Source organism: Piliocolobus tephrosceles, chromosome 3 (genome assembly GCF_002776525.5).
Source record: "Piliocolobus tephrosceles isolate RC106 chromosome 3, ASM277652v3, whole genome shotgun sequence".
NCBI classification, from domain to species: domain Eukaryota; kingdom Metazoa; phylum Chordata; class Mammalia; order Primates; family Cercopithecidae; genus Piliocolobus; species Piliocolobus tephrosceles.
This window is the reverse complement of record NC_045436.1, coordinates 101,805,048-101,817,326: the sequence shown is the minus strand read 5'-3', so window position 1 is coordinate 101,817,326 and position 12,279 is coordinate 101,805,048. Positions and strand designations below refer to the sequence as shown.

Below are 12,279 nucleotides of genomic sequence, written 5' to 3'. Positions count from 1 at the left end.
GTGGATTTTTAGTAGAAACGGGGTTTCACCATGTTGGCCAGGATGGTCTCAATCTCCTGACCCCGTGATCTGCCCACCTCAGCCTCTCAAAGTGCTGGGACTATAGGCGTGAGCCACCGCGCCTGGCCTACGCCCAGCTAATTTTTGTATTTTTAGTAGAGATGGGGTTTCACCATGTTGGCCAGGCTGGTCTCAAACTCCTGACCTCGTGATCCACCCACCTCGACCTCTCAAAGTGCTGGGACGCAGGCATGAGCCACTGTACCCAGACGTGTTTGATATAGTCTTGAAAATATTTTTCTTCAGTAGAAGAAACCTAACCTACTAAATTTTAAAATTTATAGATCTGATTTTATAGTCCCATCTCAGTGAGCCTCACATCCAAGAAATTTCCAGACAGTTTTTAAAAAAAGATTACACAATTTATTTTCCTTTAATTTGAAGGTTAAGTCATGTTCTGTTTAGGAACAAAAAGATGAAAACATAGAAAGTTTAAGTGTGATCCATTTATTATTGCTGCCATTTGTGGGTACATTCTCTCAATTCTCCTTAAATCCCAAAGATGCTTTTATACTTGCAACATGTGTATCCACCTCTAGCTTCCCTGTGCAGAAATGTCTGGCATTGGAATGTGAGGTATCTCTCAGGAAACAGAGTGGTAATGGGTCGGATGAAACCTACCCATTGAGAGCTCATGATATTCATTGTGAAATACCACTAGCTAGAGTCCTTCATTATATTTAGAGAGCTTGAAGTTTCTGATTTTATGTAGAACAGAAAAAGAAACACAAATCACACAAAATTTAAGTGCAATCAAAAATAAAAATATATGTTAAATAAACAGTTATGGTGCAAATTTTGCAAAGCCTTCAGGTGAGCCACAAATAATCTTAGAAATTATTTTAATAAAGTCATTTTGGTTCTTTTTCTTCATTTTCCTTAAAGTCACCTCTAAAGGTATTTCTCGGTTTATATCATATGTAATCAGCTTTTAGCTAAAGAACAAGTGGTAGTAAATGAAGACTGTCAAAGCCTCAAAGGTTATATTGGAGAAATGGGGATAATTAGAAAAAACAGAAGTTCAAACATTAAAATTCTGACACTATTAGATGAATCAACCTAAACTTGGTAAATCAGTTTTCAGAAAACTAGGCACTTATTGAGGTTTCATTTTATATCCAATAACTGCATCAAACTTAATATTGATTTTTCTTTTTAAAACTGCCAGGAAGCGCTCCGGAAGGATCCTAAAAGAAAAATATATGAAAATAATTAGAAAATTAATATTAAGTGCATTTGTAGAATACCCTCTTTAGAAATACTTTGAAGTTATCATGTATCATCGTGTTCATCTTAAATAAGATTAAGCACCTTAAATCTGAGTCACTACAATATATTCTTTCTCATTAAATCTATTTCGTTTTCAAATGGAAAAGAAGGCTTAGCCTTCTTTAGAGTAGAATAACCTGAAGTAGTCAGTTTTTGAAACAAAAGATCTAAGAGAGGAGGTATACGAACTGAATAGTTGAGATACTAAAGACTTTACAAAAAGAAACCCGACATTAAAAAGGAAATGAGAATAGGAACTATTTATACTTTATAATGCAGAATATTATTAAAATGTTCCACTAAGAGACTGGGGAAGTAGAACTGCTAAATAAAAATGCAGACAATGCATTTGGTTTTGAGCATAATGCTGAACCAATTATTTAACCTTGCAGTTTAAATTCCTCACGTGTAAATGGAAAAATTAACACTTATCCCTCAGTGTTCTTTTGTGGGATCAATTAGCATTATTTTATTTATTCATCTCAGCCCTATACAGTCCAACTGTTTTCTCTATGTTACAGATAAAGAAATTGAACTTCAGATAAGTTAAAAATAACTCATCCATGTTCATGTTGCAAGCAAGTCACACAAACACATTCAACTCCAGAGCTTCATTCAACTCCAGAGCACAAACTTTGAGTCTTTATGTTTAAAGGTCTAGAAACTAGAATTAATTTATTCAATCAACAAACATTTTGGTGTCAGGCACTCTTCAAAATGCAGAGCATACAGTGATGAAAAATAGGCAAAATGCCTTCTTTCACAGGGTTATATTCTAAAGCGCTGTGTTAAGATTTTAACATGGATGTTTGAGTTGGACCAGAAATCTGTATTTTAATAGGCAGCTGCCACAGACTGTGGTCCAGAGATTATATTTTGAGAATTACTGATGTGAAGAGCAAAAAAATCAAGAGATAAAAAGCGTACATATGTTAAGCTTTCTCGCCCCTTCTGCTAAAAACTATGATGAACACGCCTTGGAGGTTTAGGTAGTAAAGCTCAAGGATCTCTTTGGTGAGTAAACAGGTTAAAACCTATGATGTTTCTGGCATTGTACTTGTCATGTTACGTAAGTACGCACTCAGTGATCGCTTCCCAAGTGATCATGATATCCCACTGACTTGGAGAAGCCCAGTTTAGGACAGGCAGCAAGAAGCTTTTTCTCCCAGCTGTCCTAAGGCACCTCTCTCCTTTCCCCTCCTTATGTGGCCAGCCTCATTGCCACACAGTTTTCCCAGATGAGGAATGAAGCAGTGTGTTATGATGAGACATTCGTGAAACCAGTGGTTTCCAAACTTGGCTGGATAAGTGAATCACCTAGAAAGTTGTTTTATCTCTCAAAGCCCAGAGCACACTCCAAACCAAGTCAATCAGAATTTGGGGGAGTTGGTCTCAGGCACCGGCATTTCTTAAACCTCCCAGGTGAATTCCAGTGTGCACCAAAGTTGAGAGTTACTGCTCCAAGGAAGTGCTGCTCAAATTTTAATATGCATACAAATCATCTAGGAGAACTTATTGAAATGCAAATTCTGATTCAAGAGATGAGGAGAGTCTATATTTCTAACAAATTTCCAGGTAACACTGATGCTGCTAGTCCAAGAACCACATTGGAAGAAGCAAGGCTCAAGGATTTCTAATATTATTTAAAAAAAAAAAAAGCAATTCATATACATCAGTATGATTTTGTACAACACAAAAGCTCAATGATTATCTGTTGTATCTTTAAATAAATACGTAAAACCTAAATCTGGTCTCCTCTAATATCATTGTTCTATGATTCCATTATGTAAAGATGCTTAAAAACTATCCTTCTTCAGAGTCATTCATTTATAAGACAAGGCTTACAGAAATATACAAATTTCTTTCTTTATAAAAAGTAAAAATGTGTGGAAATTACTCAGTTCATTCACCCAGGAGCTGTATCAGTCTTGCCTCAATGATTAACACGCGTGGTTTAAAAAAACTGATGACATCTTTATTCAACCTGTTATTTTTATTAAGTCAATTCCATTTAACTGTACTTTATCAACTGCCTGATTTTAAATGTCAGCAAAAAATGTAATAGATAATTTTTATTTTACCTTTCATTTCTAAGGCTGAAAAACTTAACTGTCACTTACCTTTCCAATATTGTTAAAAAAGCTATAGAAGATGGAACAAAAATCATTTTCTGCTCAGTCAGAATCCCATTCATCAGCCTGTTTACCACTTCCTCAGGTTCCAGAGCAGGTCCTAAACTGAAATCAGAGGCAGTCTTCAGAAACAAAATACTTCACCAAGGCTTCAGCTTTAGTTTGGTGCTAACAAACAGCTTTAGTATGGCACAGACACCATAACATAACTGATTTGTAGTGTCTAGCCTAGTATAGGTGCTCAGAAATAGCAGCTACTTTACCATTGATAATAACAATCATTCACTTAGCGCTTATTGTGTACCACAAACTGTGCTAAACTTTCTACATAGGTCATTCCATTGAAGTTTGACAATAACCTTACGAAGGTAATATTATAATTCCTATTCTATGTGGGGTAAAGAAAGAGAGATCAGACTGCTACTGGGTCTATATAGAAAGAAGTAGACAGTAAAGACGCCATTTTGTTCTGTATTTGAGATGCTGTTAATCCGTAACCCTACCCCCAACTCTGACCTTGCAAGAGACATGTGCTGTGGTGACTCAAGGTTTAACGGATTTGGGGCTGTGCAGGGTGTGCTTTGTTAAACAAGTGCCTGAAGGCAGCTTGCTGGTTAAAAGTCACCACCATTCTCTTAATCTCAAGTACCCAGGGACACATACACGGAGGAAGGTCCCAGGGACCTCTGCCTAGGAAAGCTAGGTATTGTCCAAGGTTTCTCCCCATGTGATAGTCTGAAATATGGCCTTGTGGGAAGGGAAAGACCTGTTCGTCCCGCAGCCTGACACCCGTGAAGGGTCTGTGCTGAGGAGGACTAGTATAAGAGGAAAGAAAGCCTCTTGGCAGTTGAGATAGAGAAAAGCATCTGTCTCCTGCCCGACCCTGGGCAATGGAACTTCTCAGTATAAAACCCGATTGTATGTTCTATTTACTGAGAAAGGAGAAAACCGCCTTAGGGCTGAAAGTGGGACGTGCTAGCGGCAAAGCTGCTCTTTATGCACTAAAAAGGTTTATGGAGATGTCTGCATACGCACATCAGGGCACAGTACCTTTCCTTAAACTTATTCATGTCACAGAGATCTTTATTCATATGTCCTACTGCTGACCTTCTCCCTACTGTGATCCTATTATCCTGCCACTTCCCTTTTCTAAGATCATAAAGATAAGGATCAATAAATACTGAGGGAACTCAGAGACTGGTGCCGGTGCGGGTCCTCTGTATGCTGAGCGCCGGTCCCCTGGGCCCACTTTTTCTTTCTCTACACTTTGTCTCTGTGCCTCATTTCTTTTCTCGTTAGGTTCCACCTAACGAGAAACGCCCACAGGTGTGGAGGGGCAGGCCACCCTTTCATCTGGTGCCCAACGTGGGTGCTTTTCTCTATGGTGAAGGTACGCTCGAGAGTGGTCATTGAGGAAAAGTCGACAAGAGACTCCTGAGTACATCTACAGTCAGCCTTGCGGTAAGCTTGTGCGCTCAGAAGAACCTAGGGTAACGATGGGGCAAACTAAAAGTAAATACACCTCTTATTGCAAAAAGAGGGGGAGTTAAAGTCTCTACCAAAAATCTAATTACGCTATTTCAAACAATAGAACAATTTTGCCCGTGGTTTCCAGAACAGGGAACTTGATATCTAAAAGACTGGGAAAAAATTGGCAAAGAATTAAAACAAGCAAACAGGGAAGGTAAAATAATCCCACTTACAGTATGGAATGATTGGGTCATTATTAAAATAGCTTTAGAACCATTTCAAACAGAAGAAGATAGCATTTCAGTTTCTTACATCGCTGAAAGCTGTGCAGTAGATTGTGAAAAAGAGGCAGGGATAGAATCCCGGAAAGGAACGGAAAGTTCACATTGCAAATGTGTAGCAGAGCTGGTAACGGCTTGGTCAATGCAAAATGTTGACGATAATCAATTACAGGAGGTGATATATACTGAAACATTAAAATTAGAAGAAAAAGGTCCAGAATTAGCCGAGTCATCAGTCTAAACCACGATGGCCAACTCCTCTTACAGCAGCTCAGACGCCTGTAACTTTACGATCTCAAATGCAGGTTAAACAAGTACAAACTCCAAAAGAAGATCAAATAGAAAAAGACAGAGTCTCTGTCATGGCAATGCCAATCCAAATACAGTGTCCACAATATCAGCCGATAGAAAGTAAGACCCAGCCACCAGTAGCCTATCAATACTGGCCACCAGTCGAATTTCAGTATCGGCTGTCCCCAGAAAATCCGTATGGACAGCCAGGAATGTTTCCAGCGCCACAGGGCAGGGCGCTATAGCCTCAGCCGCCCACCATGAGACTTAATCCTACAACACCGCCTAGTGGACAGGGTAGTGCATTACATAAAATTATTGATAAGGCAAGAAAACAAGAAAGTATTGAGGCATGGCAATTCCCAGTAATATTAGAATCAAGACCGCCTGGAGCAGGGACCCAAGAGAGAGAGCCTCTCGTAGCTGAAGCCAGATATGACTCCTTTTCTATAAAAATGCTAAAAGAAATGAAAGAGGGAATAAAACAGTATGGACCCCATTCTCCTTACGTGAGAACATTTTTAGATTCCATTACTCATGGACATAGACTCATTCCTTATGATTGGGAGATTCTGGCAAAATCATCACTCTCACCCTCTCAATTTTTACAATTTAAGACTTGGTGGATTGATGGGGCACAAGAACAGGTCTGAAGACACAGGACTGCCAATCCTCCAATTAACATAGATGTAGATCAACTATTGGGAACAGGTCAAAATTGGAGCACTGCCAGTCAACAAGTAATAATGCAAAATGAGGCCATTTGGCAAATTAGGGCTATCTGCCTTAGGGCCTGGGAGAAAATCCAAGACCCAGGAACCGCCTGCCTGTTCAATACAATAAGACAAGGCTCTAAAGAGCCCTATCCTGATTTTGTAGCAAGGCTTCAAGATGCTGCTCAAAAGTCAATTACTGATGAGAATGCCCATAAGGTCATAGTGGAGTTGATGGCATATGAAAACGCCAATCAGCCATTAAGCCATTAAAAGGAAGGGTCCCAGCAGGATCGGATGTACTCTCAGAGTACCTTAAAGCCTGTGATGGAATTGCAGGAGCTATGCATAAAGCTATGCTTATGGCTCAAGCAATCACAGGAGTTGCTTTAGGAGGACAAGTTAGAACATTTGGGGGAAAATGTTATAACTGTGGTCAAATCAGTCATTTAAAAAAGAATTGCCTAGTCTCAAATAAACAAAATGTAACTACTCAAGCTACTACAACAACAGATAAAGAGCCACCTGGCCTATGTCCAAGATGTAAAAAGGGAAAACATTGGGGTCATCAATGTCGTTCTAAATTTGATAAAAATGGGCAACCACTGTCGGAAACGAGAGGAGGGGCCAGCATCATGCCCTGCAACAAACTGGGGCATTCCCAATTCAGCCCTTTGTTCCTCAGGGTTTTCAGGAACAACAATTCCCCACTGTCACCAGTGCCTCAGGGAATAAGCCAGTTATCACAATACAGCAATTATCCTCTGCCACAAGTGGCAGTGCAGCAGTAGATTTATGTACTATACAAGCAGTCTCTCTGCTTCCAGGGGAGCCCCACAGAAAATCCCCACAGGGGTATACGGCCCATTGCCTGAGGGGACTGTAGGACTAATCTTAGAAAGATCAAGTTTAAATCTAAAGGGAGTTCAAATTCATACTGGTGTGGCTGATTCAGACTATAAAGGCGAAATTCAATTGATTATTAGTTCCTCAATTCCTTGGAGTGCCAGTCCAGGAGACAGGATTGCTCAATTATTACTCCTACCTTATGTTAGAGTTGGAAACAGTGAAATAAAAAGAACAGGAGGGTTTGGAAGCACTGCTCCGGCAGGAAAGGCTGCATATTGGGCAAGTCAGGTCTCTGAGAGCAGACCTGTATGTAAGGCCATTATTCAAGGAAAACAGTTTGAAGGGTTGGTAGACACTGGAGCAGATGTCTCTGTCATTGCTTTAAATCAGTGGCGAAAAAATTGGCCTAAACAAAAGGCTGTTACAAGACTTGTTGGCGTAGGCACAGCTTCAGAAGTGTATCAAAGTACTATGATTTTACATCGTTTAGGGCCAGGTTATCAAGAAAGTACTGTTCAGCCAGTGATTACTTCCATTCCTGTTAATCTATGGGGTCGAGATTTATTACAACAATGAGGTGCAGAAATCATTATGCCAGCTCCATTATACAGCCCCACGAGTCAAAAAATCATGACTAAGATGGGATATATGCCAGGAAAGGGACTGGGAAAAAATGAAAATGGCATTAAAGTCCCAATTGAGACTGAGGAAAATCAAGAAAGAAAAGGAATAAGGTATCCTTTTTAGGGGCGGCCACTGTAGAGCCTCCTAAACCCATTCCATTAACCTGGAAAACAGAAAAACAAGTATGGGTAAATCAGTGGCTGCTACCAAAACAAAAACTGGAGGCTTTACATTTATTAGCAAAGGAACAGTTAGAAAAGGGACACACTGAGCCTTCATTCTCGCCCTGGAATTCTCCTGTATTTGTAATTCAGAAAAAATCAGGCAGATGGCGTATGTTAACGGACTTAAGAGCCGTAAATGCTGTAATTCAACCCATGGGGCCTCTTCAACCCGGACTGCCCTCCCCAGCCATGATTCCAAAAGACTGGCCTTTAATTATAATTGATCTGAAGGACTGCTTTTTTACCATTCCTCTGGCAGAGCAGGATTGTGAAAAATTTGCTTTTACTATACCAGCCGTAAATAATGAACCAGCCACCAAGTTTCAGTGGAAAGTGTTACCTTGGGGAATGCTTAATAGTCCAACTATTTGTTAAGCTTTTGTAGGTCAAGTTCTTCAACCAGTTAGAGACAAATTTTCAGATTGTTATATCATTCATTATATTGATGATATTTTATGTGCTGCAGAAACAAGAGATAAATTAATTGATTGTTACACATTTCTGCAAGCAGAGGTTGCCAACATAGGACTAACAATAGCATCTGATAAGATTCAAACTCCTACTCCTTTTCATTATTTAGGGATGCAGATAGAAATTAGAAAATTTAAGCCACAAAAAATAGAAATAAGACACTTTAAAAACATTAAATGACTTTCAGAAATTGCTAGGCGATATTAATTGGATTCGGCCAACTCTAGGCATTCCTACTTATGCCATGTCAAATTTGTTCCCTATCCTAAGAGGAGACCCAGACTTAAATAGTAAAAGAATATTAACCCCAGAGGCAACAAAAGAAATTAAATTAGTGGAAGAAAAAATTCCGTCAGTGCAAATAAGTAGAATAGATCCCTTAGCCCCACTCCAACTTTTGATTTTTGCTACACCATGTTCTCCAACAGGCATCATTGTTCAAAATACTGATCTTGTGGAGTTCCTTCCTCAGAGTACAATTAAGACTTTTACGTTGTACTTGGATCAAATAGCTACATTAATTGGTCAGGCAAGATTACGAATAATAAAATTGTGTGGAAATGACCCAGACAAAATAGTTGTTCCTTTAACCAAGGAACAAGTTAGACAAGCCTTTATCAGTTCTGGTGCATGGCAGATTGGCCTTGCTGATTTTGTGGGAATTATTGATAATCATTACCCAAAATCAAAAATCTTCCAGTTTTTAAAAATGACTAATTGGATTTTTACCTAAAATTACCAGACATGAACCTTTAGAAAATGCTCTGACAATATTTACTGATGGTTCCAGCAATGGAAAAGTGGCTTACACAGGGCCAAAAGAGCGAGTAATCAAAACTCAATATCAATCGGCTCAAAAAGCAGAGTTGGTTGCAATCATTACAGTGTTACAAGATTTTAATCAACCTGTTAATACTGTATCAGATTCTGCATATGTAGTACAGGCTACAAGGGATGTTGAGACAGCTCTAATTAAATATAGCATGGATGATCACTTAAACTAGCTGTTCAATTTATTATAACAAGCTGTAAGAAAAAGGAATTTCCCATTTTATATTACTCATATTCGAGCACACACTAATTTACCAGGACCTTTAACTAAAGCAAATGAACAAGCTGACTTACTAGTATCATCATCTGCATTCATAAAAGCATAAGAACTTCATGCTTTAACTCACGTAAATGCAGCAGGGTTAAAAAACAAATCTGATGTCACATGGAAACAGGAAAAAAATATTGTACAACACTGCACCCAATGTTAAGTCCTACACCTGCCCACTCAAGAGGCAGGAGATAATCCCAGAGGTCTGTGTCCTAATGCATTATAGCAAATGGATGTTACACATGTACCTTCATTTGGAAAATTATCATACGTTCATGTAACAGTTGATACTTACTCACATTTCATATGGGCAACCTGCCAGACAGGAGAAAGTACTTCCCATGTTAAAAAACATTCATTATCTTGTTTTGCTGTAATGGGAGTTCCAGAAAAAATTAAAACTGACAATGGACCAGGATATTGTAGTAAAGCTTTCCAAAAATTCTTAAATCAGTGGAAAATTACACATACAACAGGAATTCCTTCTAATTCCCAAGGACAGGCCATGTTGAAAGAACTAATAGAACACTCAAAACTCAGTTAATTAAACAAAAAGAAGGGGGAGACAGTAAGGAGTGTACTACTCCTCAGATGCAACTTAATCTAGCACTCTATACTTTAAATGTTTTAATCATTTATAGAAGTCAGACTACTACTTCTGTAGAACAACATCTTACTGGTAAAAAGAACAGCCCACATGAAGGAAAACTGATTTGGTGGAAAGACAACAAAAATAAGACATGGGAAACAGGGAAGGTAATAAACTGGGGAAGAGATTTTGCTTGTGTTTCACCAGGAGAAAATCAGTTTCCTGTTTGGATACCCACTAAACATTTGAAGTTCTACAATGAACCCATCGGAGATGCAAAGAAAAGCGCCTCCATGGAGACAGAAACACTGCAATCAAACATCATTGACGCGCAAGATGAACAAAGTGGTAGTATCAGAAGAACAGATGAAGTCGCCATGTACCAAGAAGGCAGAGCCGCCAACCTGGGCACAATTAAAGAAGCTGACACAGTTAGCTGGAAAAAGCCTAGTGAGCACAAAGGTGATACAAACCCCAGAAAATATGCTCCTTGCAGCTTTAATGATTGTATCAATGGTGGTAAGTCTCCCCAGGCCTGCAGGAGCAGCTGCAGCTAATTATACCTACTAGGCCTAGGTGCCTTTCCTGCCCTTAATTTGGGCAGCCACATGGATGGATAATCCTATTGAAGTATATGTTAATAATAGTGTATGGGTACCTGGTCCCACAGATGATCGTTGCCCTGCCAAACCGGAGGAAGAAGGAATGATGATAAATATTTCCATTGGGTATCGTTATCCTCCTATTTGCCTAGGGAGAGTACCACGATGCTTAATGCCTGCAATCCAAAATTGGTTGGTTGAAGTACCTACTGTCAGTCCCACCAGTAGATTTACTTATCACATGGTAAGTGGAATGTCACTCAAACCATAGGTAAACTATTTACAAGACTTTTCCTATCAAAGGGCATTAAAATTTAGGCCAAAAGGGAAACCTTGCCCCAAGGAAATTCCCGAAGAATCAAAAGATTTAGTTTGGGAAAAAAGTGTGGCCAATAGTGCAGCGATATTACAAAACAATCAATTCGGAGCTGTTATAGATTGGACCCCTTGAGGTCAATTCTACCACAATGTCACAGGACAAACTCAATCCTGTCCCAGCACACAAGGGAGTCAACTGTTGATAGTGATTTAACAGAAAGTTTAGACGAACATAAGCACAAAAAAATTACAGTCTTTCTACCCTTGGGAATGGGGAGAAAAAGGAATCTCTACTCCAAGACCAAAAATAATAAGTGCTGTTTTTGGTCCCAAATATCCAAAATTATGGAGGCTTACTGTGGCTTCATACCACCTTAGAATTTGGTCTGGAAATCAAACTATAGAAACAAGAGATCGTAAGCCATTTTATTCTACCAACCTAAATTCCAGTCTAACAGTTCCTTTACAAAGTTGTGTAAAGCCCCCTTATATGTTAGTCATAGGAAATACAGTTATTAAACCAGACTTCCAAACTATAACTTGTGAAAATTGCAGATTGTTTACTTGCATTGATTCAACTTTTTTTTTTTTTTTTTTTGAGACAGAGTCTCGCTCTGTCGCCCAGGCTGGAGTGCAGTGGCGGGATCTCAGCTCACTGCAAGCTCCGCCTCCTGGGTTTACGCCATTCTCCTGCCTCAGCCTCCTGAGTAGCTGGGATTACAGGCGCCCGCCACCTCGCCTGGCTAGTTTTTTGTATTTTTTTTTTTTAGTAGAGACAGGGTTTCACCATGTTAGCCAGGATGGTCTCGATCTCCTGACCTCGTGATCCACCCGTCTCGGCCTCCCAAAGTGCTGGGATTACAGGCTTGAGCCACTGTGCCCAGCCTATTGATTCAACTTTTAATTGGCAGCACCGTATTCTGCTAGTGAGAGCAAGAGAAGGCCTGTGGATCCCTGTGTCCATGGACTGAACATGGGAGGCCTCGCCATCCATCCATATTTTGACTGAAGTATTCAAAGGCATTTTATATAGATCCAAAAGATTCATTTTTACTTTAATTGCAGTGATTATAGGATTAATAGCAGTCACAGCTACAGCCGCTGTGGTAGGAGTTGCATTGCACTCTTCTGTTCAGACAGTAAGCTTTGTTGACAACTGGCAAAAGAATTCTACAAGATTGTGGAATTCACAATCTGGCATTGATCAAAAATTGGCAAATCAAATTAATGATCTTAGACAAACTGTCATTTGGATGGGAGATAGGCTCATGAGCTTAGATCATT

General features: G+C 39.4%; 1 protein-coding gene across 1 annotated transcript in view; it reads right to left on the bottom strand.

Annotated features, from left to right (window-relative positions):
- Positions 1-491: 491 nt before the first annotated feature.
- The window catches only part of HSD17B11 (hydroxysteroid 17-beta dehydrogenase 11), a 57,116-nt gene continuing 45,328 nt past the window's right edge, over positions 492-12,279 (bottom strand). Inside the window, exons 6-7 of the mRNA XM_023198080.2 lie at positions 3,450-3,566; positions 492-1,247 (exon numbers count right to left, since the gene is read on the bottom strand). Coding sequence (XP_023053848.1) covers positions 1,157-1,247; positions 3,450-3,566 — 208 coding nt within the window. The 3' untranslated portion in view covers positions 492-1,156. The remainder of the gene's footprint in view (positions 1,248-3,449; positions 3,567-12,279) is intronic.